The sequence below is a fragment of the Sinocyclocheilus anshuiensis genome, unplaced genomic scaffold, assembly GCF_001515605.1.
Source record: "Sinocyclocheilus anshuiensis isolate Anshui unplaced genomic scaffold, SAMN03320099.WGS_v1.1 scaffold207, whole genome shotgun sequence".
Taxonomy (NCBI): Eukaryota; Metazoa; Chordata; class Actinopteri; order Cypriniformes; family Cyprinidae; genus Sinocyclocheilus; species Sinocyclocheilus anshuiensis.
In genome coordinates, this window is record NW_015551045.1 from 1,038,410 (window position 1) to 1,064,894 (window position 26,485).

At 42.1% G+C, this 26,485-nt stretch overlaps 1 protein-coding gene across 5 annotated transcripts in view; it reads right to left on the reverse strand.

Annotated features, from left to right (window-relative positions):
* LOC107661670 (protein NLRC5-like) overlaps positions 1-26,485 on the reverse strand; it is a 51,675-nt gene that overhangs the window by 11,996 nt on the left and 13,194 nt on the right. Inside the window, exons 4-5 of one of the 5 annotated variants that reach the window (XR_001631130.1) lie at positions 20,740-21,147; positions 20,560-20,625 (exon numbers count right to left, since the gene is read on the reverse strand). The exons of 2 other annotated variants lie outside the window; for them this stretch is intronic. Coding sequence is in view for 2 of the 3 variants with exons in the window: in XM_016451379.1 (XP_016306865.1) it covers positions 20,949-21,147 (199 nt within the window). In the remaining variant the exon portion in view is untranslated. Of the gene's footprint in view, positions 1-20,559; positions 21,148-26,485 lie in introns of those variants that run through there. 2 more of the 5 variants (XM_016451379.1, XM_016451378.1) reach the window with 2 other exon arrangements.

Here is a 26,485-nt window from a genome sequence, read left to right on the forward strand (position 1 = left end):
CCTGGCTTACCACACGTATAGCAGATGTATCTTCCTTCACTATCTTTTAAAGGTGCACTTTTTGCCTTGCTTTCCTTCGCAAGAGGTTTCACTTTTTCTTTGCTGTTTACCATCTGAAACAGTTCTTCTTGTCGGGCAGCTATCTGTTGAATAGCTTCATGGAGTGACTCCAGGGTGAGAGGGACTGAAGAGCTCTCTGTTGCAGTGGTAGCATGAACGACACCACGTGAACGAGTACTGGTTCTCAGATTGCTTGGAACTTGCACCTCCTCTTCTTCAGACCAAGTAATAGCTTCCTGCATAAGCTGGATAAATGTCAGGTCCTTCTCAGCTTTAACTCTCCTCTTCATTTCACGCCGTAGCGAATCATCTTTGAGGCCTAACACAAGCTGTTCCTTCAATACGCCATCAGCATCAAGAACTCTAGACGGTTCTCGGCTCTGGATAATACTCAACTTTTTTGCAAGTCATAAGCATAAGAACGGATGGTTTCTCCAGGCATTTGTTTGCGGTCATAAAACTCTTTCAGTCTGCTGCCAATGGGAAGTTTGTCCCCATAAGTCTGATCCAAAGCATCAAAAATCTCATCCACTGACTTCTCCTTTCCGTTGAGCATGAACTTGACGGTCATCTTAGCCTCATCTTTTAAATACTGCTTAACAAACTCAATTCTGTCTTCTTCAGGAATTTTCATCACCTTGAAGGCGGACTTCATTGAACTTATCCATTCTTCTATACTCAACTCACCAGGCTTGGAACAACATCCGGTAAACTCTGGAAGCTTAAGATCCCTAGGGATGTAACCAGTAGATGGTGCTTTCTGAACGGCAGCCTGCTGTTCAATAACAGTTTTAGCAAGGGAAAGCACCTCTCTCTGTTCGGCTCTGGCTTGCTCTAACATGCCTGTCTGCTCACCGAACCACCTTTGCATCTCTTCAAACTGTTTCTTTAATTCTTCCAGTTTAGCCATAGCGTCGGCTCTAGGACCAGGAACTTACACTGAATCAGGAACCAGGAATTGATCCTGTTCGTGACGCCAATATGTGGCGGAGGCGAATATGCCACCACCTTGTGGGGGAGATATAGCACTTAATCTAAGGAAGACTGAGTGAGAAACAGGATCCTAGTCCCCCCACCCAATGCTTTTAGTCTTTGTACAAGGGTCTCTTGTATGTGGTGCCTGTAGTGTTGCAATGTGGAAATGCTCAAGAAGTGGCGAGGTGGGCTTCAGGATTTATTTAGTACACGGCAGCCACCTGAAGTGCGTGTGTGCAGGAAACTCAGGAAATAAATGTAACTGACTGCAAAACCCGCCCTCCCCAGATCTAACAGAACAGGTAAGACGTTGGGACACTATGTGTGACAGCAGTCGTATAACCGAGGTCACAATCGTTCTTCGAAAACACATCACTGTGCTTAGCCAGTAAGTCCTGGAGTTTGTGACGTTGTGTTGCTGTGAGGTTCTCTGGATTAATTTGCACTGGAACTGACAGCTGCTCTGTGGTGCTTACCTCCACTTTCACCTGATGTTGCTGCACAGACTTAACCTGCAAAGCATCCTCTTTCTCCTCAAACACGACAAGCACTTTTGGCACAACTTCCTGTGGCTTGGACAGCGCAGCGATCCTACATCGTGGTGGGAGCTTTACGGGCTTTTCACCAGAATTCAACACTCTGACTGGGACTTTACCATCGGCTGTCTTGGCGAGCACATTAGCAATCAGAACACTCTTAGGCAAGCTGACATTTGACGAGGCCTCCACCAACATTTGGCAGCTCACTTTTGGTGGTATTCTGCAGCGGCCTTCTAAAACACATTCACTGAATGGAGGAATAGTTATTGCTTGCTTCCCAGCAAACTTCACGAAGCCAATCTTGTCACCACAACTCAGTGCCTCAGTCTGTATCTTAATGCTAGCCAACACTCGCTGGACCTTTGCCTCCTTGAAACCATGGCTATACCTGTCCATCTTCATGTCTTCAGTGGTCATTAATAGATCCTTAACTTCACTCAACACATTCACCCCAATAATGCCAGGCAATCCTTTCAACTCTGTCACATTGGAATCGCTCTCTTTGATCACAAACACACACTTTCCATGCAACGTCTTCCCCATACACTCGATGTCTGCTTCCAGACATCCAATGATGGGAATGTCTAGGCCATTTGCTGCTGTAAGTCGGACCCAGTTGGTGGACGACAGCACAGCTTCTCCAAAGTGATTCTTAAAATGTGACTCGGTGACAGTAGTCACTTCTGACCCTGTGTCCAAGAGGCAGATAGTCCTGATACCCGCAATTTTCACTTCAATGGTTATGCAATCTCCAAAAGCACTTTCACAAAGGGACTTGGAAACATTCTCTGTATCACAGTCTGCAGTATGACTTCTAATAACGGATGGACCCGGGCACTCTAGCTGATCCCTAGGGATGTAAACAGTAGATGGTGCTCTCTGAGCAGCAGCCTGCTGTTCAATAACAGTTTTAGCAAGGGAAAGCGCCTCTCTCTGTTCGGCTCTGGCTTGCTCTAACATGCCTGTCTGCTCACCGAACCACCTTTGCATCTCTTCAAACTGTTTCTTTAATTCTTCCAGTTTAGCCATAGCGTCGGCTCTAGGACCAGGAACTTACACTGAATCAGGAACCAGGAATTGATCCTGTTTGTGATGCCAATATGTGGCGGAGGGGAATATGCCACCGCCTTGTGGGGGAGATATCGCACTTAATCTAAGGAAGACTGAGTGAGAAACAGGATCCTAGTCCCCCCACCCAATGCTTTTAGTCTTTGTACAAGGGTCTCTTGTATGTGGTGCCTGTAGTGTTGTTGCTGCTGTAAGTCGGACCCAGTTGGTGGACGACAGCACAGCTTCTCCAAAGTGATTCTTAAAATGTGACTCGGTGACAGTAGTCACTTCTGACCCTGTGTCCAAGAGGCAGATAGTCCTGATACCCGCAATTTTCACTTCAATGGTTATGCAATCTCCAAAAGCACTTTCACAAAGGGACTTGGAAACATTCTCTGTATCACAGTCTGCAGTATGACTTCTAATAACGGATGGACCCGGGCACTCTAGCACTGAAGTGTCTCGGTCAGCTGTCTTTTCCATCTCTGCTGTGTGAGGTTGCACTCTACTAGAGTTTTCTCTGCTCTGAAGACAACGTCGGCTTGTGCTAGGACCAGGAACTTACACTGAATCAGGAACCAGGAATTGATTCTGTTCGTTACGCCAATGTGTGGCGGAGGGGAATATGCCACGCCTTATGGGGGAGATATAGCACTTAATCTAAGGAAGACTGAGTGAGAAACAGGATCCTAGTCCCCCCACCCAATGCTTTTAGTCTTTGTACAAGGGTCTCTTGTATGTGGTGCCTGTCGTGTTGCAATGTTGAAATGCTCAAGATGTGGCGAGGTGGACTTCAGGATTTATTTAGTACATGGCAGCCACCTGAAGTGCGTGTGTGCAGGAAACTCAGGAAATAAATGTAACTGACTGCAAAACCCGCCCTCCCCAGATCTAACAGAACAGGTAAGACGCCCCCACTCCCAAAAAGTTGTGTAAACAGGTTCAACTTAAATATATTGACATTTATTTAAGCTAATGGAATTGTGATTCCTTAGCTTTTTTTATAGGAGTGAATCAAATTTGAATGCAATCAACAGCGAAAGAAATAAAAATGTAGAAAACAATAAAGACAGTAAATTAACAACCCTGTAACCGTCTCAGTTGAGTCTTGTACACCCAATCACAATCAGTGTCCTTTTTGTTTTACCCACAGGGGAAAGAGTTTCACATGAACAATCTGTTCACTCAGATTCTTCAACAAAAATTCACATCAGAGTTCAATTCAGTTTGTTGTTTTAAAAAACAAAACAAAAAAAAATCTTTTTGATTCAGTTCAAGAATTCAAAAGTTTTCTTCCATGAATAGGACAAAATGGAAAAAGATGGAAAGAGATTATTTCCAGTCCATTCAAAAATTCACGAGTCAAAAAGTCCCTCCAAGTGCAAGAAAAAGAAAATATATGAATTCCCCTCACAGGAAAATTCACTTGTACACAGTTCAGTTCTTAACACTCACAGAAGAGAAAACAATGACTTGCTTACCAGCATTCAGAATCCAATGAAGAAAATAATGTATATCACCCCTCTTTGGTTGAGGATGAGATGCTGAATGAAATCCAATGGATGACAGCTTCAAGAATTCAAAAGTTTTCTTCCATGAATAGGGCAAAAAAAATGGAAAGAGATTATTTCCAGTCCATTCAAAAATTCATGAGTCAAAAAGTCCCTCCAAGTGCAAGAAAAAGAAAATATATGAATTCCCCTTGCAGGAAAATTCACTTGTACACAGTTCAGTTCTTAACACTCACAGAAGAGAGAGACTCTCAGCGATCGTTACCCTCCCCGCGATCCTGACAGCTTCAACACGATTCAACGAGGGCACAATCCCCAGCTGACGGAGATCAGATTGCGAAGACGAACAATACACAGCACCTCTCGACACTTCAGCGAATTCTTCTAGTACACTAAGCAACTGTATCCAGCGTGATTTAAGTTTGTTTGAACAAAAACAAACTGGACGCGAAACAAAACAAACGCAGTTTTGCCACACTGCCGCATAACTGTTAGGCGCGATCAGGCCCACTTCTTCCGCTTCACAACCTGACGAGACAACCTGATTATCCTGAACTTTCCAGAGGGGGTGGAAGGCGCTAATCCCACCAATTACTTCCAATCCTGGATACCCACCTTTCTCGGATTAGAAGAGGAGATGGAGATAGTTCATCTGGATCGTGCTCACAGATTAGGGAGACCCAGTTCGCAGCTGCCCGAACGCCTGGGGCGCTGTCCGAGGCCGGTGATAATGAAACTACATTATTTCCAGGATAAGGGCAAGATTTTGAATGCGGCGAAATCCAATGGCCCACTGCGTTTCCAGGGCAACGACATCTCTTTTGTGCAGGACTTTTCCCAGTCGGTGCGGCAAAGAAGGCGGACCTTCAATGCGGTTTGCGAAAAACTCAAGAAACGTGATATAAGTTTTGGAATGTCTTTCCCCGCGACACTGAGAATTGTTCACAACGGCTGCACGATTGTTTGTGACGCTCCAGGGAAAGCGGTTGATTTCATCCCTAAACTCGGGGACTCCCCTGCAGCGATCTAAGGTCTGTCGGCTTAAACGATATGATGCATGGTGGATATGTTCTGATTATAACACGTTATTGAGAACTGGTTTATATGACTTTACCTACTTGTTTTATAATTTTATGTTAACGTGTGCTCTGCACAATAGCACATAGAGATGTGGAATACTGTGGATAATATGTTTTGTTGCAGCAAGTTGGAATTTAGTATTTTTATTGAGGGGTTTGTGGGTGAAGAGGTTTAGGGAGGATTGGATTTGGGTGGGATTTTTCAAGTTTAACTCTTTCTAAGTGGTAAACTACTCCAGTAACACGTTCCCTGGTCTACTGAGGTAAAGGTGGTTCATGTTTCTGTTCCTTTAGTTTTTTTTTTTAGTTGCTATTGCATTTTCGAGACATGTTTGTTATATGTTCTGAATTTTTTTTCTCTTTCTCTTGGGGTTCTGTTGGGAGGGAAGGATAGTGTGCAGCCCATCAATTTCAGATGGGTTTCCTGCCTGTTTTTCTAACAACAGCAACTTTATGTTCACTATTGTATTATTATTTTAGTAGTGATCTTAAAATGCTGACTCTAAATGCGAAGGGGATGAACCATGTGATCAAGCGCAAAAAGGTGCAGTCCTGGCTGAAAAAGAAAAGGTACAAGTAGCCTTTTTACAAGAAATCCACTTAAATGACATTGAACATGCCAAATTACAACGAGATTGGGTGGGCCAAGTATTTTTCTCCTCTTTCAAATCAAACAGCAGAGTTGTGGCTATATTACTTCACAAGCACTTCCTCTTTAAGTTAGAAAAAAATATTAAAGATAAAGAGGGTAGATATGTGTTTGTCTTGGGCTACCTCTATGGAGAAATGGTCACATTAGGCTCTGTGTATGCCCCCAATTCATTCCAAATTAAATTTTTTGCTTCATTGTTAAGGGACCTGGCATCCTGCTCCAGCCCATTTACTGTTTTGGGTGGTGATTGCATCATGGATGCTGATTTGGACCGTAAACCACTTCTGCCAGCTAATGACAACAGAAAATCCAGGGGATTAAGAGACTTATGTAATGATCTTAATCTTCTTGACATGTGGAGACTTTTACACCCCAAGGATAAAGACTTCACTTTCTATTCAGCTCCACATAAGTCTTTTTCAAGGATAGATATTTTTTTTCATCTAGATTGGCATTGGATAGAACAATATAATGTGATATTGGACTAAACTCCATCTCAGATCTTGCATCGTTGACTAAAATGTGAATCCCTCTTTAGGGATCCCTCGTGTAAAATCTGGAGGCTTAATTGCTCTCTGCTTAATAATCCAAAATTCCTAGATTATTTGAAGGCGCAATGGAACTTTTTTAAAAAAAACAACAATTTACCTGATGTCTGCCCCTTAACTTTATGGGAAACAGGCAAAGCTTTTTTAAGAGGCACTATTATTTCACATGCTTCGTCATAAAAGAAGGAGACTATAAAGTAGCAGGCAGAACTTGAATCCAAGATTGCAGGATTACAATCTACAAACCGGGGAGACTGTGGCAAGACTGGTTAAAGTAGGGTGAACATATGGGCCTTTTTACGGGACACACCCCTGCCAGGATTTCTATATTGCCTAAAATATCCAGGTTTTGGCTGTTAGCACTGTGCAGATCGATCGTTGTATGACATTATTTCACGAGAGCTAGAGAGCAGAGCAGACGGCTCCTTATGCTTTCAAATCGCTCTTGTGGTACTTTGGTGTCATACGACGATCGGTGCGCAGCTTCAAGTCGAATGAATGAACAAACACGTGCGCGTATTTGCATTGCTTTGATCGTTCTCACCTTCTCACGCTCGGCACGCCACGATTGGTCGATTATGAACAATACCTGCATGTTATTGATCGAACTACTTTGGATGTTTTAGGTAATATAAAAATCCTGGCCAGGACGTGTTCCGTATAAATGGCACATATGGCCACCCTAGGTGAATAGCAGGCAAACAGTTAATGGAATTTCCTAATTAAAAGACAGTAATGGCAAGACACACCATCTGACTAAGACAATAAATAAACTTATGACAGAATATTATTCTCAACTTTATTCCTCAGACACCTCAGCATCCGAATATGTAATGAAACATTTTTTAGACTGTATAAATCTTCCTAGATTAAGCTATGAATTAAGCTATGGATTAAGCTATGATAGGGAAGTACTGTACTATCTAGTAGTATTTCTAAAGACGAGACCTTGGAGGCTATTGGATTACTGAAAAATGGCAAAGCCCCTGGGCCAGATGGTTTCAGTTCAGATTTTTATAAAAAATGTGGACATCTATTTACTGATATATTACTTAAAGTCTTTCGACTGCTTTTGAAAAAGGAACGCTACCTCAAACATTTTACCAGGCCAACATACAGCTTATTCTCAAAAAAAAACCTAAAAAAAAAAACCTGCAGATGAGTGCTCAGCTTACCGCCCTATTTCCTTGATTAACACGGATAGTAAGATTCTTTCTAAGGTCTTAGCTCGATGCTTAGATATATTCTTGCCATCTCTAATTAAAGAAGATCAGACTGGTTTTGTTCGTGATCATCAGTCATTCACCAACATAAGAAGTCTTCTCTGCATTTTTCAATATTGCAATCATTACTTTGCCGAAGCCTTCCACCAACACAAATAAGCCTAGTTACTTGTTCTAGCTCTGAGGACAAAGACAGAAAATGGCTCGATAACAAGAGGAGTCTTCCGTTTTTTAGGCATGCAATATCATCCCTAAATGACTCACTCTGTGCCTGTCTCAAGATTTCAGCCTTTTATTTTAGCCTCATTGTAGGCCTCAGCAGAGGGAGTTCTGTTTTTCTCAGCCGCCCCGTGAATGGATGCTGCAGTAGCCATCAGTAGGTCTTGGAAGGTAGAGAACTGACTAGAATCAGGAAGAGGTAATGGGTTAACAAAGGTGACACCACAGAAGTGGGGTTTACATAACTCTCCATGATCATCTGAAAGTTCTGTTGGTGGCCTAGTGGGCCATACGGAAAGAGGGACCTTGGCTCCATCGGTTTGGCCTGATAAGTTCTGACAGAGTTTTACCCCTGGTTATATAATCAGCTGGATTATTTCCAAACATAATGCCACTCTTGCCCCCTGTAAGTTCCAGGGCCTGGTTGCATGAAAGCTCTTAGGCTAAGAAATCCCTAAAGGGTACCCATTAGTAAAATTTGGTTTTCAAGAAAATACCTTAGGGTCAACTTAAGGAACTTTAAGGCTGTCATTAAGTATTCCCCCTTAATTATCTAAGTGTTCCCTTAAGTGTTGCTACAAAGTCCTTAGTAACCATTTCACCTTGAAAAATTTTAGGGACCAAAACAGCTGCCTTAAGTTATCATAAATTTCAAACGCGATGGCTGATTTTATGTTTACTATTATTATTTTTATTACGGAATTATTATTATTAGCACCTTATGCAATCTCTGTATCTTACATCACAATACAAAAGAGACCATCTTTGAAAGCAAAAGACAATTTACAAACTGCAAACCAAAATCATTGGCACTCATCTGCATTATTTTACCTGCTTCCCAAACTGCTTTGAGGAACACCTGCAATATTGACTACAGTAGGAGAATCCTTCCCTAATGTGTCTTGGAACAATTTCGCTGTCTCGGATAGGTCTTGTGGCAGTGGCCCTCCTTCTTTACATAATAAAACAATTGTTAAATTGTTCCAAACCAAGCGCAATACTTTTTGATACAATATACCCAGGCACAAGCTTGAATGTTACGCACCATTTTTTGCGGATTCTTTTTTATAGTTCGTTATTTCTTTTCTTGAACTCACAACATAACTTCTACTGTGCACTTGACAGCAAGATTTCTTGAACTGATTCATTCGATTCGATATGAATATCCTACATTTACCATGTTACAGTTATTGTTACTGCAGTAAATCCATTGTAAATGTTGGTGATTTGTGTATGGAAAATTATTGTAACTGGATTGTTGTCGCACAATGTTTCTCTTATTTTCCGTGTCAGTGCTGTTGAGAATCTCAACGCTGTTTCATCTGGCTTTAAATTAGTTTACATCACCGCAACATCTGTGGTTTGTATCAGAGACCTCTGCTCCAAAACTCGAATGCTTCTCACAGTGCTGTTTAGTGGTCACATGATCGAGACCAGTCAGCAAGTAAACGCATTTGTTCTGAGCTCGTTCACACAGGTAGGGCTGTTGTGCTGCATTTAGGAACTTTTGTGCTGCACATAGTTCGAGTCACGGGATCGACAATTGCTTCTTCGGGGCAACACAAGATCTAGCCAGAAGAAAGGAAACATACGATTGGTCAGTACTAGATCCTGTACGTATAGGCACCACACCATAAGACTGTTCTGATGAGTCACAGAATATGTGGATCTCTCTAACAGCAAAAGTCTCACTAGTGTGAGGGGTATAGCACCAAGGAAGCATGACATTGGGCAACATCTGGAGGTCTGCTTCCCATGATCGCCAGGCCTTCAAGAGCTCATGAGGTAAGCTGGTTCGTTAGTTAGTTGTTTATTTTTATTGCCATGTCAGCATCTAAGGCTATCTTCATGGCAAGATTGACTCAATGGCTCTGTGTTTGTAGCCCAAAACATCTGAAAGGCAGTTCCATTGAAGATTCAAGGTGGACTCTGGTTTGCTCATAACCTTTCTGTTGATCCCTCAGAGTTCTATTTGTTCTAATGGCTTCTGAGGGCAAGTGTTGGATAACATCAAGATCATTACGGGCCCACTGATGAATTTCAAAACCTCTCGAAGCCAGTACTGTGCGGAGATTATCACTGAGACTCTGATCTGAGCTCAATTATTATTGTCCTTTATTTAACCAGGTAAAAAACTTTCTGAGATTAAAAATCTCTTTTACAGAAGTGACCTGGGCCCCATTCTTCGTACCTCGCTTAATACATCTGAGATGACTTGAAAGATGCCAGATCTTCTAATCGTGATAACTGATCTCTGGCTAATTTGGTTCTTCAAACGAATTTGCGAATCTGATTCAAATATCTGGATTAAGTTAAGATTACTGCGAGTTCTCGTGTTCCCCGTAAAGGGCAGGTGTATCGATACTCGAAACCACGATCAGCAATGCAGCGTTTGGCTGGGGGCAAGACAGCAATGTAATGACATCATATAATTAAAAAAGACACCTGACGAAACTTGACACATTTCTGGACCTTTATAAGGAAACAGCCAAGTGAACAAAAATACTTAAATGTTATAATAGATAAATTAAATGTGCACTGTTTTTATTTTATTTTATTTTACATGATTCCCAATTATTTATATTCACGATTTCTAGTATTTGTACAGGCACTACATTTTTATTTCAATGTTGTAATTAGCAATTCATGTAATTTTATCTTCGAAACAGATTTGTTATGTGACAGCATTAATTAAAGTTTTTTTAAGGGTCAAGATCAAGTTATCTGCATCTCCTGCGCTCCATCAAGCCACTCCCATAATAGCTGTCACCACTCAAATTAATGCAAGACTCAGATTAACTGTATAGCATGTGTGTAAGACTCTAATACAATTATATGTAATTATTTTATCATGAATAAATCTTTCAATTAGTAAAACTGACTGTCTATAGTATTACAGATTACACAACATCATAATATTATTTCAAATTAATTTTTAAATTATTATTATTTTAAATTATTGTCCCCAGATTAGTAGGGTACTCTTGTAATAAAGTAGCAGTGGCTGGGACAGATTTTAAATATTAATTCCACTTAAAAAGATGCAATCTAATCCTGTTTACATGAAACAAGCCTGCTCCCGAGCAGGTTTAAGCTTACGGACCTGTTGCTATGACAGCTAGTCCAGGATGAGCTTTGAAGAATCAAATAATCCAAGATCATGCCAAATCATCAACAATCAAATCCAGCTAACTGAGTTAGCGACGAACGAAGAACGGGCCCCTGGCCAAGATGCAGCACTACATTATCAGAAGAAAAACTTAAAAACACAGTATCAAAACACATTTAAAAAATATTTACAAATTGATTTTTCCTTTAATAGCTCACTAATAAAAAATCTAAAAGTGTTCATTGACACCAATGTCTGCATCTTCAAGTCATATCACTGGGTGCCCCATACCGAAAAGCTTGTTTTCCAAATTCAGTTCATACAGATGGAACCGAAATGGTATACAAGTCCTGTGAGAGCATGAGAATAAGCTCCAGGAGCTTAGAGTTGGGTGAGAGAACAGCGATATGAAGGCAGTAGACCCAAAATTGATTTGTAGATAAAAATATACCAATGCTTACGTCTGACTGTTGATAATGACGACCAACCAACTCTATTAAATAAATTACAATGATGAGTACTAAAATTACAATGTAATATAAACCTAAGCGCACCATGATTCAAAGTGTCCAAGGAACATAAAAATTTGATAGACGATTTATACAGAATGTCTTCATAATCAAGGACTGGCATAAATGTGGCAAAAGTAATCTTTTTGCCTCCAATGAAAAGCAAGGTTTATTTCTGTAATAGAACCACATCTTTAACTTTAATTTAGTCCTTAATTGATTAACATGAGATTTAAAAGATAAGGACTCATCAAGCATAAAACCAAGATATTTATATTCTGTCACTATCTCTATTAGGGGCAGTCGTGGCCTAATGGTTAGAGAGTCTGACTTGTAATCCAAAGGTTGCAGATTCGGCAGGAATTGTCGGTGGAGGGAGTGAATAACCAGCGCTCTCTTCCACCCTCAATACCACGACTGAGGTGAGACCCTTGAGTAAGGCACCGAACCCCCAACTGCTCCCCGGGCACCGCAGCAATATGGCTGCCCACTGCACCGGGTGTGTGTTCACTACTTGGATGGGTTAAATGCAGAGCACAAATGAGTATGGGTCACCATACTTGGCCTCACTTCACTCACTCACTATTATAGTACCCTGTAAAGTTTTGAGTGATAGTTGATTTGCCACTTGCTTCTTTGATCTTGAAATTTTTTTACAGAATTATATACAAAGAAATAAAATAAAAAACAAAAAAAATAGAGTATTATTTACAAAGTACAATTGTAGATATATAGCAAAAAAACACAAATTACACATATTAAATAAAACATTTAAAAAGATTAAATATGATCAAAATAAACAAGAATAAATTAAATTAAAAATCAAATACCGCTTCATCCTCTTTTGTAACAAATTTCAGTATTGACCCTGAATTAAATGAAGCAGAAGATATTTGTAATGTAGGAGGCGTGACAACAGAGTTGAGGATCCAAATGCAGAAAAGAGTGGTCAAAACAGGCCGGGTCAAACAACAGCATACAGGTACAATCCAGGGCGAAACAAAAGAGTAATCCAATAAAACAGGCAAGGGTCAGGGCAGGCAGCAAACAATCAGATACAAGGAATCAGTCCAGGGTCAAAAACACAAAGGCAAGGCAAGGCAAGAAAGAACTGGGAAACACGGGAACATTACAGGCTAATACTGAGCCCTGAATGAATGAAAAACCAAGCTTTAAATAGGGTGAGACTGCTGAGGTAACAAGACACAAGTGAATGCAATCAGTGATAATGAGTCTGGCAAAGGAATATGGGGAATGTAGTTAGTGAGAGTGGCAAGAGTCAGGGGTGGAGTGCCCTCTGGCGTTCATGGGCACTCCAGCTGGAGATTGTGACAATATAAGTCACTGAAGAATTACTGAGTGCACTTTTAAATAAACATTTATTAGTAAAAAAAAAAAAAAAAACATAAGCAAATTAAGAGCAGTCAGTGTAATAAAACATTTTTAACAAAACAAAAAAAAAGTTACCTCCATGGCTATGATTTTATTAATACAGTTATCTGATTGATTTTATAGTCTCAAGCATTCAGAAATCACATAAAAGAAAATTAAGCAGTTTCACTACGATAAAACCATGTTAATTTTTGTAAGGGTTGTGGCCTTACAAATAAATAAAGTGGCCAAAATGTAAGATTAAGTGGATATTTGAATTAAATGTTTGGTCAATATTAAACAAAGATTTGATCGTCCTGTAAGTGTAACAACAGCAATTACCAGGCCTTTGGCACCCTTTGCAGGCATTTATAAATTGTTTATTTATTTTGTATTACATTATGTAACAGTGTTATTCAATGAAACCACATTATTATTATGAATTAACCAATCATTATTGCCTCATTGTTTTTATATAATGCATTTTAAGTCATTTTAAAGGCTGTTGTTCGCTTAGGTCCGTTTTTATTACCACAAAAAATATTATGCTGAATACTTCTTTGTTAATTATTATTTGAAGTAACAAAACCATGTGTGGTTACCATGGCTACAAGAACCATGTTTTGTTTCGTTTTTTTTTATTCGTAGTAAAACCACGATTAATTTTTGTTAGGGAAAATGATACACGGGCTTCATCTTGGGCTTTTTAACTTTTTCTTTTCTCGACGCCGGACTGCTGTTGTCTTTTTTTCCGGGCATAGTTGTCCATCAATTATGATCATTTGCAGTCAGCTGCAAACATGAGGTGAGGGCAGGTGCGGATGCGGGAATTGTGCGTCACGTGTGCTTAGCCTACTGCGTTCACCGTAAAATGCATATTTTTAAATTGTGTATATATATATATATATATATATATATATGTTAATATTAATATAGAACGAAAGTTTTTTTTTTGTTTTTTTTTTAACTGTAAATGATAAAAAGTAGAGGCCCCAAAACAGACCAGTGAGGAACACCCCTCGTAATCTGTAATAGTGCAGATGAATGGCCTTCCATTTGCACACATTGCGTCCTGTCCACTAAGTAGCTTTCAAACCAAGAGATTGTGTCATTTGACAATCCAATTATTTTCAGTTTAGTTTTTAGTATACTGAAGTCAACAGTGTCAAAAGCATTGGAAAGGTCAATAAAAAGTGATACACAGTAATGACCTTTATCAAGCGCCTCGATATCATTTAAAACTCTAGTTGCAGCTGTGGTTGTGCTGTGCTGTTTCCTAAAACCTGACTGATTGTGTAATAATATATCATGTTTCATTAGATATGAAGTCAACTGCTCACTAATGAGAGATTCAAAAACCTTAGACAAAATACAAAGTTTAGAAATTGGCCTATAGTTATTCATATCAGTAGGATCTCATCCTTTTAAAAAAAAAAAGGGAAAACAAAGGCAGACTTCTGTATCTTTGGAAATTAATTTAAACTCAGTGAAAAGATTAAAAATATATGTCAAAGGTGCAGCAATATAATCTGCAGCTAATTAAAAAAAAAGTGGTTCTAATTGGTCAGGGTCAGCTGACTTATTTACATCCAATAGTTTAAGAGCTTTTTTATCTGACAAGGAGAAAACGGTTTAAAACTAAAATTATGATCCATTAAATGCTTTCCTCTATTTTCCATATCAATATTCATATCTATAATTTTAGGTACCTTAAGCAAAGACTGATTTTTATAGGGTTTATAGACCCTTATTAACAATTATATATCACTTATAAATGATTAAATACTAAATTAATAGTAGTTATTAAGATTGATGTGGTTTGGAATTGGTAAAATGTGCTTGGAAAAAAAATATGACCAGAATATCAACTTGCATAATAATTATGCACACACTGTATAAAGGAAGTCCTGCAGCATTTTAACAACTGAAATGGAGTCAATATTTTTCCAAAATTTCATAGGTTTATTTAGATTACGAGTTGTTTCATCACGCGGTCTGGAACTTCATTAAAAATGAAGTTTATCCACTCATTCCTAACGTTGGGATTAGAAGGATGGCAATGCAAAGACTGTTTTTCCACAACTTGGCACTGCACAGCGTCTTGTTGTCTTCGGCAACCATCTTTATCATTTGGTTTCTGCGCAGAGATGTGTTTGCCTCTCTTGCTATTTACACTACATCGGTGGGCGGAGCTAAACAGACAGAGATGTAAATGCAGACGTTGATCATCTTCTGTGGAGGCGTTGTTTAGCTACACTATAACATCATAGATTGGCAAATTCCACAACCTGTCATTTTGGAACATTGGCTTCAATATAAGCTGTTTTTAGACTAACGAGAAAGTTTTGAGTTCTGAAACTTACAGGATGTTTTTAATAGTAGGAATGACCTCTTATATGTCAAAAGATCAAGGGAATTTTGGTTTCTCAGTTCATTACCCCTTTAAAAAGTAATCAGCTTTAGCTTTCCTTATCATCACTGCACATCTATTACGTAATTGTCTAAAACAATCAGATTGAAGATCGGAATGCCTTGCTCTAGCCCATGCGACATCACGCTCATTAATCAAATTTGATAATGTAGGAGAGAACCAAGGGTTATCTCTGTCACGGTACTGTGTTGGAGAGAACAGGCACGGAGACGAAGATGACATTAAACAGTCTTTAATAATTCCACAAATAAGTAAATCCACATACAGGAAAGCTGGTGACACACGTATATGTTAACGAGACCCAACAAACTGAAACTGAACAGACAGGAACTTAAATACACAGGCAAATGAGGGACTAATGACAAGACACAGGTGAACTAACTCAAGTAATCAAGGGGAAACTAGGTCAACAGAAGTTAGACAGGGGAAACAGAAACAGAAGGAAACACAAAAGTCCATAACTGTGACAGTACTACCCACTCAGGCCAGGCGCGACCTCACGCCATAACGGGACAACAAAGGGTGGGACGGAGAGGGACTTAGGAGGTGGACAAAGATGAGGAGTTGGGATGGTAACAGAGGGCCTCAAAAGGCCGGCAGACGACCAGGGAGGCGACAAAGGAGGGAGGAGCCAGGGAGAAGACAGGAGGGAGCAGGAGCAGGAGGAGCCAGGCGGGACCCAGACCGCAGCCAGGAATGCAGCCCACGGTGGAGCCGATGGAGGGAGGAGCCATGGTGGAGAAAGTGTTGACGACTCCATGGGGCCGACAGACAGCAGCGGAGCAGGTGGGAGAGGAGCCCAGGGCGGAGACGGAGAGCCTCAGAGCCAGGGAGACGCAGAAGATCCGGAGGGCCAAGGTGGAACAGATGGGGGAGCCCAGCGGAGCTGGTGGACTGACGGGCAATGGTGGAGATGAGGGAGCTAGGAGCCATGGTGGATCCGCTGGGTCAACGGGCCGAGGTGGAGTCCGGGACTCAGAGGCTGGAGGTGGAGACAAGGGATCCTTCAGCCACGTCGCTGATGGAGACTGGCAGACCCATGGCGAACCCACATCACAGATGGTGGGCTGAGGGTGAGCTGAGGAACTGGCAGGATATAGCGGCAAAGGGGCAGAAGATGGCAGACTCATGAGAGGAGGTGGGAGAGGGAGGCTGGGTGGGAATTCGGAACGGAGAGAGCTTTTTGGAAAGGCGTATGCCGCCCAGGCGCCCACACACACCAAAGCGCGACTTCCAGCACAGGGAGCGCTAGGGACAGGGGAACGACCTCCATGGTTGTAATAGAGTATACTGATAGTTTTGGGCAGATAAACAGTTCATTACAGACGTCCATGGTCGTGACGGGAGAGACAGACAGTTCATAAACGGCCTCATTGGCCATAACTAGACAGGCAGAGAGTTCAGAAGAAGACGGGAGAAGGAGAGGCATAGTCCAGCAGTAGCTCACCCCCAGCGGTGGTGCAGTGGGCTGGGCTTTCCTACACGCCCTCGCACTCCACTGTGACATCCTCTGTGGCTTTCAAAACTTTCAAAAACAGGAAAACAAAATGCGGGGACACACGCCGCTAAACTTTCAGATGGTCAGGTCTTCTGTCACGGTACTGTGTCGGAGAGAACAGGCACGGAGACAAAGATGGCGTTAAACAGTCTTTAATAATACATATATACATATAAGTAAATCCACATACAGGAAGGCTGGTAACTTCAGCAGATAAAGGCTGTAGCCAGTTCCAATTAAAATCTCCAGTTAGTACTATTTCCTTAAAATTCAACTTGGATAAAGAATAAAAAAGATTCATTTGTTGCTGACGAAGGTCTATAGCAACCCACAACAGTAAGAGCTAAGGTCATTGAAAATACTACATTGACAACCAGAAATTCAAATTTTTAGATGTTGATTTAGTTAGCAACAAAGTTGCTGCATACTTATTTTTTATAAAAATCACTAACCCGTCCCCTCTTTTTGGCCAATCGATTCTAAAAACAATATACCCTTCAATATTAATGGCATTATCTGAAATTGAATCTATCACTGAGCTGATTCAGCTATTGGAAGGCTTTGCAAGCAATTGTCCACATAGAAACAGTTATTCACTGAATGAGCCACTCCAGTTTGTTCATCCTTGACCAGTCTTTGCAGAGCCTAGATGGCAAGTTGTGCCAAAAGGTAAAACTTGTCATTCGTACACGGTATCCCGATTCAAGTCATGCCACACTAAGTGGAGAAGAGGCTTATCATCTGATGGAACATACGAAAAATGTCCCTAATGATGGCAATTTTATGCTCCCTGAAGTGGAGGCCCCAGGAGGGCCAGACTTCACAGATTGTATGGGGGTTACCAGACGAGTGTAATCTGCACCAATTAGAACCAAATGCTGAAGAAATGTCACTGGATGAGAACAGACAAAGCAAGATGTTCAGCAGTGAAAGCATGATGTATGAGGAAGGATTTCTCTGGATTGCATACAGGAGTTATGGTGAAACTTACTGCTGCACCCTCAAGAGTTTTAACATCTTGGCATACAGTTCTCAATGTTAAAAACTCTTGTTTATCCTCCAAGCACAACTATTGAACTGCTGGTTGTTAGATGATTGTCTATTCAGATCCATCATCTAATATGGCATAAGTGTCTAAAGTTCTGTCCCCATTTGTCAGTGTCACTGCTACTACCTTTAACAGAACTCTGATACAGTCACTGGAGTGATCAAGATACAAATTTTGAGTGTACAGTTGATTAACATGGCAAAAAATCTGTAAGTGTTTCCCACTGCAGAGATTGCTAGGGTTTCTCAGGTTGCAATCTGCTGCCAAATGATTACGGGCACACCACCAACATTGCTTTTTCTGCTGAATCCAGTTGATCTGTTTATCTTTAGTGAGCTTTAGAAAGTCATCACATTTACTGATATGATGCTCAGTGGTACTGCAGTAAGCGCAAACAGGAAGGCATTCTGAAGTTAACTGAGGGACCATTCTACCACCTGTAGAAAACTTGACTCCAGCTTTAGGAAGGTCTCCTTTGTGAGAATTTTTAACACCATGAAGAACTATTGTAGCTTTAACTGAATGAAATACCTGCTTTTGTTGATCAGCTGGAAGCAGCTGAATTCCCTTTGGCTGGCAGTGAGACTGAAGCCAACTGGAAAAGTCTAGAAGATTGTAAGACAATGGACCTTGATTGGCTCTTTTCATGGACCTATTAAATTCACAGAACTGCACACTGGGTAGTTTTTCTAAAAGTCTCTTTACACGAGAGCCACAGGTGAGCTCAGAAAGACCATCATGGCCCATGCATTGAAGTAGTCCTACAAGTGCTTGGACATGCAGGGAAAACCGATCCAATGCTTGACCATCTCCAGGACGAAGAACTGGCATATCAAGAATAGCATGAAGCTCTTTCAGCGCAAGCTGTCTTGGCTGTTCATAATGTTCATCGAGAGCTCTGATTGCTTGAGTGTGAAGTTGTGGGGTGTGGAGATAAGCCAACGCAAGTCTCTTAGCTTGATCCACTTTCAAATGGTCCAGCAAAATATGATACTTATATTGTTCAGTCTCATGTGGATCCAGCAGACTAGACAAGGCCATTTTCAGCATCATATACCAGGTTTTATCCTCTCTTGTAAGATAAGGAAAAGATGGACCTTCTCTGAAACTCTCATGATGTCTATAAAATGAAGTGTGAACAGAGGGGATGCAGCAGGAAACACTTGATTTTGATTAAACTGAGAAGCAGATGCATAAGAGATCTGAGAGGGCACTGTTAAAGATTGCAGGCTTGGATATTGAGGAATATTTGATGCAGGTGCATGGGTGACCGGTGGGGGTGCAGGTTAGCAGGTTGAATACTGCTGCGCAAATATGCTGACGAAGCAGGTTGGTAAGGGACTGCAACTGATAAACTCAAAGGTTGAGGCAAAATTGATTAAAGCACAGGAGCTGAAAATGCAGGAACATGAGAGGCTTTAATTGGGCTTGTGGCAAATTAAGACCAGGAGATTAAGTTGAAGGTAGGATCTGATCAGAGAAGTGATGATGTACAGGAGGTGGAGACTTAAGCCAGAAAGGAGCTAGAACCTGATGTGAACTCTGAGCAACACCACTAGGGGGTGGATTAAAAGCAAGCTGTGAAGGTCTAGTAGTTGAATGTTCATAGGGGGAAGACCTTGAAGCATGTAGAGGGCCACCAGCCTTCATACACTGTGGGATTAATCTACTTTGCATCTTGACTTCTGTGATCAACTGCTGAAGGAGTTAAGTTTGACAGTCAGGTTCTGTGACTATTGGAGGGGATAAAGAAGGAGGATGAGTAATTACTTCAAGAAATGGTTCCTCATTCTTGGATTCCTCTTTCTGTGGATGGTACTGTGCACCACAATCCTCAGGAGAAAACTCTTCACCAGTCAATGGTGAATGTGATGAGGCAGGAAGATGCATCACAAAGTCATCACATCGAGCAGGAAGTTAAATCTGGCAACATGATCAGACAACATGAGAAAGAAATGGCAAAGACTGACTGGACATATCCTGCTGATAATCAAAAAAGCTCTGGCTCGAAAGGACCATGTAAAGGATAGGGTTCAGGAAATGTCTGGCTTGAGTACAGCAGGTGTGTCTATAAGAACACAGAGTCCAGTAATACAAGTGTGAACACTAAATTCCATACAATCACTTTATTCATCCATTGAAGCAGGTAGAGCAAAGATAAGCAGGGAGTACAACATGTGAATATGGTTGTGTGTGGTTTCTAAACAATAACAGAAATACAAACACCTGAATCAAAATAAACCATTCTAAGATTACATAGTCAAAGATACACTATATAAAACAAGAAAACAAACTTACATTGCTCATGAATATGCACACACATTACAAACATCCGGCAGCTCCAAAGTCTCCTTGTCTATTGCGCATCAATGCAGGCATTTATAAATCAGGGCTCATTAGTCTATGGCTGCAGTGATTGGCTAAATAACAGAGGGCATATACATTTCATTGAGCAGCTAATTGGGGAGAAACCAGGACTAAGCAAGTGAAGTTGTGGTGTATAAGGAAAGTAAACTAAAAGAATTGTAAATAATGACAAAATAAACTTCAATACAACAACAAAAATGAATCTTTAATAAAAAATGTGTTCTGTTGAAAGTTCACATAGCCTTTGTGTCTTTTTTCATGTTTTATTGGTGAGCTGTCAAGTTCTCATGTGTTGAAATAATCAGTTAATGTCTTATTCTTTTTTCGTCCTTCAAATCAGTATTTTTTGGATTTTTTTTCTCATTTTTTTGTCCCTTATGTTGTCACACTGAAGGCAACCCCTCAGTGTATGGTCAGAATGCATCACCCTATAACACTGATACAAAATAAACCCACTAATCTAAATACACTCATTAAGACCTAAAACATGCTTCAACTTTTACAGAAATCATATTTCACAATAACTGTAAGTTGCCAGAGATTCTCTTACCTCAGCTGTGAGATGTAGGGCAGACACTGAAGAAAACTCTTTATTTCACTATCTTCCTCTGAACATCCTCTCAGATCTACTGGTTTCTTCTCTGTTTGGAGTTTCAGCACTTCCAGGAGGACGGAGCTCTTTCTCTGTGAGAGATCTATGATCCAGACATCAGGTGACTGGAAAACTGACTGTAATGCTGGAAGGAAACTCCTGCCTGTTTAAGTCTCATAGTCCTTCACATGTGAGCAAAGATCCAGCAGAAAATCACTTATTCTTTCATGATTAAAAAAGCTGTAGATGCAGAGTGATGTTAACAGTTTCAGCATCTGCTCTCTTGTCTGTTTCTCAATCTCTGCTGCTTTAATGAAGAGTTTCAGGAGAAATCTGTTTGGAACACTTTCACTCAGATTAGAGATTCTGTAACAAAATGGAAATGAGAAATGTGAATAAATAGAGATGCAACAACTTAGTAGCTGAGATCATTTTCTTAAAGGGATAGTTCAACCAAAAATGAAAATTCTGTCATGAATTACTCACCCTCATGTCGTTCCAAACCCGTAAGACCTTCTTTCATCTTTGGAACACAAATTATTTAATTATCAAATTACGTCAGAATGCCGGCTCCTGCATCAGCAGCACCACACGCATGCGTCGTGGTACTCTTGTGAACGCACATCGAAGACTGACACGGAAGAGAAAATATTGTTGAATAAAGTCTTTTTTTTTTTTATTTGCACACAAAAAGTATTCTCGTAGCTTTATAATATTACGATTGAACCACTGATGTCACATGGACTATTTTGACGATGTCCTTACTGCCTTTCTGGGCCTTGAAGGTGGTAGTTGTGTTGCTGTCTATGCAGGGTCAGAAAGCTCCAGGATTTCATAAAAAATATCTTTATTTGTCTTCCAAAGATGAACGAAGGTCTTACGGGTTTGGAACGACATGAGGATGAATAATTAATGACAGAATTTTCATTTTTGGGTGAACTAACCCTTTAAGTTTTGCAAATATACGCTGTGTGTTAGTAATCAAACTTTTTTCTATAGTTCTCACACAATAGACCCTATTTTCAGAACCTCCTGGTCTACGACGACCTCAAACGAGCCATCCTCCAGCAGGTTGGCCTGAATCCCGAACAACACCGTCAGCGTTTCCGGTCAGTGGAGCTGGGGGAAAAAGGCCGGTCCTTCGTGATGGCTCAGCAGCTCCAGGACGCGTGCCGCAAATGGCTGTTGGCTGGGGGAAGCGACGTCGACCAGATCATCGATCGCGTGCTGCTGGAACAGTTCATCGAGCAGCTACCAGAGAACACCGCGCAGTGGGTCCAGTGCCACCGGCCGGCGTCGCTCGCCCGGGCCGATGAACGAAGGTCTTACGGGTTTGGAACGACATGAGGATGAATAATTAATGACAGAATTTTCATTTTTGGGTGAACTAACCCTTTAAGTTTTGCAAATATACGCTGTGTGTTAGTAATCAAACTTTTTTCTATAGTTCTCACACAATAGACCCTATTTAATATATTAGCCATAAAGTACTCCAAATTATATTTGGCTACTTTCTCTGTTATGCTCAAGTCATTAAGGTCCCAGCAACGATTTTCTTTCAATTAAAATAAAGTATTAAAATAAAACATTATGGTCTACAGTTACATTCAGTGAAGGCCATTTCTATTATTTTGAATACACCAGACACTGGAAGAAAAAAAGGGCAACAACTACATTAACTAAGAAAATGTACTTTTCAGAATGTAAGTGACAAAAAGTAAAAGACACTGTGGTGAGGGGGGCGTGCTTCAGCGAAGTCTGCAGCGGAAGAGAGGGGCGGGAGACGAGCGGTGAGTAAGTAGGTCAAGTGCAAAATGATGAACACCTGTGTCTGATTGCAGTAATTGGCCTGGAGAGACCGGATAAAAGGCAGACTGGAGAACGTGGTGGGGAGAGAGAGACTGGGACTCGTGGCCATCCCTTAGCCGGAGGAGGAGAACCGACTGAACTGAGTTTATGCCCTGGGCAGATTGAGAACGCGCTGGAAGCGCCCCGTTTGTGTTTTGTTGAACTTTAAGTAAAGAAATAAAAGAGCCACGAGTCTCCAAACCGCCTACCTGAGTCACTTCCTTCTTCCCACTACGAACTTTGTTACAGTCTTAGAGTACATCCAAGTTCAAACTTTTTTATTAATGAGGAAATAAAGTACTTCCATTAATCACTGCAAATGGCATAAGTGAATTAGAAATGAAGGTAGAAGAATACTACGAATACTAAATATAAATTCTGAAATGTTATGTGAGAATTAACAACGTGCTTTTCATACAAAGTATGTTTCATATGGGATTCATTTTTTAAGAAACATCAGAGTTACAATTATTACCATAAATAAGGAGAGGCGCTAAAAACAAAACAAAATAAATAAATAAATAAAATATCACAATCACAGACATTCTTATCTGAATGCAGATTTCTATGTAAGAAAAATGCAATAAATAAATAAATATTCGCAAATCACACACATTCCCATCTGGATGGTATAAGATTTCTTAGGGTTTAAACTTTTTTATAAATGAGGAAATTAACTACTTAAGCATTTCCATGAATCATGGCATAATTAATTTAGAATGGTGAAAACAAAGGGGAATTTCACATCTGTTGCCCTCTATTATGAACGCTGGTTTAATGACCTGCAAGTGTGTTGTAAAATAAAATCAGAAATCAAATGTGAGACTTATGAGACACACATATTGACCCATAAAAACGCTATTCAGAAATGGGTCAGTTATATAAGTTTTATATATCTATTAAAATAGGCTTATTTTGTGATAGACGCACAGCTTTGCAAACAAAGATACAGATTTTATTGACCTCTAACGGATATGGACCCTATAGGACATGTACATGTATGCAATGCATTTGAACAGTTATGTAACTCTGTGACTGACACCTGATATTAGAAAACAACATGTGGAAATAATCCAGGCGTACAGACATAAAACATTATGGGAATTAAGTTCAAAGCATTTTTGTTAGTGATATATAAATTTGCCCACACTTGATGACAGTTTGGATGGTACCACGATTATTGAAGGATCAGATTGGATTTGATCACTTACCATGTTCATATAGATATTATATATCAAGGTGGGACCCTTTGTGCAAGACATTTCTTCAGTTAAACTATTTCTGAACTCGTAGATATTTATTCTTGAAATATGACTATGGTAGTATACGGTTGTGGCGAGGGGGGCGTGGTTCAGCGAAGTCTGCAGCGGGAGAGAGGGGCAGGAGAGGAGCGGTGAGTAAGTAGGTCAAGTGCAAAATGATGAACACCTGTGTCTCATTGCAGTAATTAGCCTGGAGAGACCGGATAAAAGGCAGACTGGAGAACGTGGTGGGGAGAGAGAGACTGGGACTCGTGGCCATCCCTTAGCCGGAGGAGGAGAACCGACTGAACTGAGTTTATGCCCTGGGCAGATTGAGAATGCGCTGGAAGCGCCCCGTTTGTGTTTTGTTGAACTTTAAGTAAAGAAATAAAAGAGCCACGAGTCTCCAAACCGCCTACCTGAGTCACTTCCTTCTTCCCACTACGGGGTTTGTTACTTTGTTACACTGGTGCCGAAACCCGGGAAGGAAGTGATAACGCCGCCGCCATCATGTCATCTCCGTCAAGTTCGCCGTTTGCGGAGGTCATCCACTCGCTCGCGGGACTCCATCAAGAGCACCATCAAGCGCTGTTGGACATGAGGGAGGATCAGGAACGGCGGTTCCGGGTCCTCATCCAGACGCAGCAAGAGGACCGCGAGCTGTTCCGGAGCTGGATGGACCGGGAGGTTCGGGCTGGAGGAAGCCCATCTGCCCCGGCCCTGCCAGCCCACATGCCGTTGAACAAGTTGGGCCCGCAGGATGATCCAGGGGCCTTTGTCGACCTCTTCGAGAGGACCGCGGAGGCATGTGGGTGGCCCCGGATGAACTGGCCAGTGTGCCTCATTCCGCTGCTTTCGGGGGAGGCACAAATGGCTGCACAACAGTTGCCAGTTCAGAACCTCCTGGTCTACGACGACCTCAAACGAGCCATCCTCCAGCAGGTTGGCCTGAATCCCGAACAACACCGTCAGCGTTTCCGGTCAGTGGAGCTGGGGGAAAAAGGCCGGTCCTTCGTGATGGCTCAGCAGCTCCAGGACGCGTGCCGCAAATGGCTGTTGGCTGGGGGAAGCGACGTCGACCAGATCATCGATCGTGTGGTGCTGGAACTGTTCATCACGCGGCTACCGAAGAACACCCCGCAGTGGGTCTAGTGCCACCGGCCGGCGTCGCTAGACCTGGCCATTCAACTGGCGGAGGACCAGATGGTGGCGTGCCATGGGGTTGGCGAAACCCTGCCTTCTGTCTCTCTCTCTCCCCCCTCTACCTCTAAGCCTGTCCCTCTCCCTAGGTCCCGAGTGAATCTCTCAGCTCAAGCGCAGCCCAGATGGCGGGGTGGTCCGGCGCCGGAGTCCGCCGGACTGAGGAACCTCTCCAGGGGGGCGAGGCCGGCCAGCTCGAGCGCCTCGTATGGTCACGTTTCTCCGCTCTCTCCAGGCCAATTGCTTGATCCGCTTCCTGCCACTAGGGCGGCGGGGAAGTCTGGGCCAGCCTGTTGGCGTTGCGGGGACCCCGGACATTTCATTGACCGGTGCCCGGTGATGGAGGTCGGGGCACTGATCCGGGTCCCGGACGACCCACAGGCTGCCCCCGATCAAGCTGGCCTGTACCAAATACCTGTGAGTATTAAGGGGGGTACTTATTGGGCTCTGGTGGATTCAGGATGTAACCAGACCTCGATCCATCAAAGCCTAATTCAGCCGGAGGCATTGGATAAGAGCTGCGTGGTTCGGGTGCGGTGCGTCCACGGGGACGTGGTGAGGTATCCTTTAATGCTCCTAGCTATCCAATTTCGGGGTCAGAAGCATAAAGTGGAGGTTGCAGTTAACCCGAACCTCAGGCATCCGCTAATTTTGGGGACCAATTGGCCAGCTTTTAGTCATTTATTGGGGTATTTGTGTGCGGATGTCTCTTGGGGAAAAGAGAAGCGGGGAGGGGAGGCGGCCGAGGCGGCCGGAGAGGCGGAACCGTGACTGACTGATTCTGCACCAGAGGAACCGAGCGCTACCGAGAGGCCCGAGAGGCCGGAGCGTGATGATTTTCCCCTGGAGCAGTCTCGCGATGAGACGCTGAAAAATGCGTTTGAACAAGTCTGCTCCATCGACGGGCAGCCTCTCCAGCCGGCACGGCCCCCTTCTTATCCCTATTTTGCTATTTTAAAAGATAGGTTGTATCGAGTGACCCAAGACGCTCAGACAAAACAAGATACAACTCAGTTGTTAGTTCCTAAAAGCCGTCGGGAAATGCTTTTCCAGGCGGCTCATTGTAATCCTATGGCAGGACATTTGGGACAGGCAGCAACTTTGAACCGGTTAATGGCCCGATTCTTTTGGCCGGGCATTCACGAGAATGTGCGCAGGTGGTGCGCGGCTTGTCGTGAATGTCAGTTAGTGAATCCCCCGGCCTCCCCAAAAGCGCCGTTGCGCCCTCTTCCGCTTATGCAGGTCCCCTTCGAGAGAATTGGTATGGACCTCATCGGGCCATTAGAACAGTCGGCACGGGGCCATCGCTTTGCATTAGTCCTCGTGGATTATGCAACGCGATACCCTGAGGCAGTGGCGCTCCGCAGCATTTCCGCGAAAAGTGTGGCGGAGGCCCTGTTTCGTATAATCTCCCG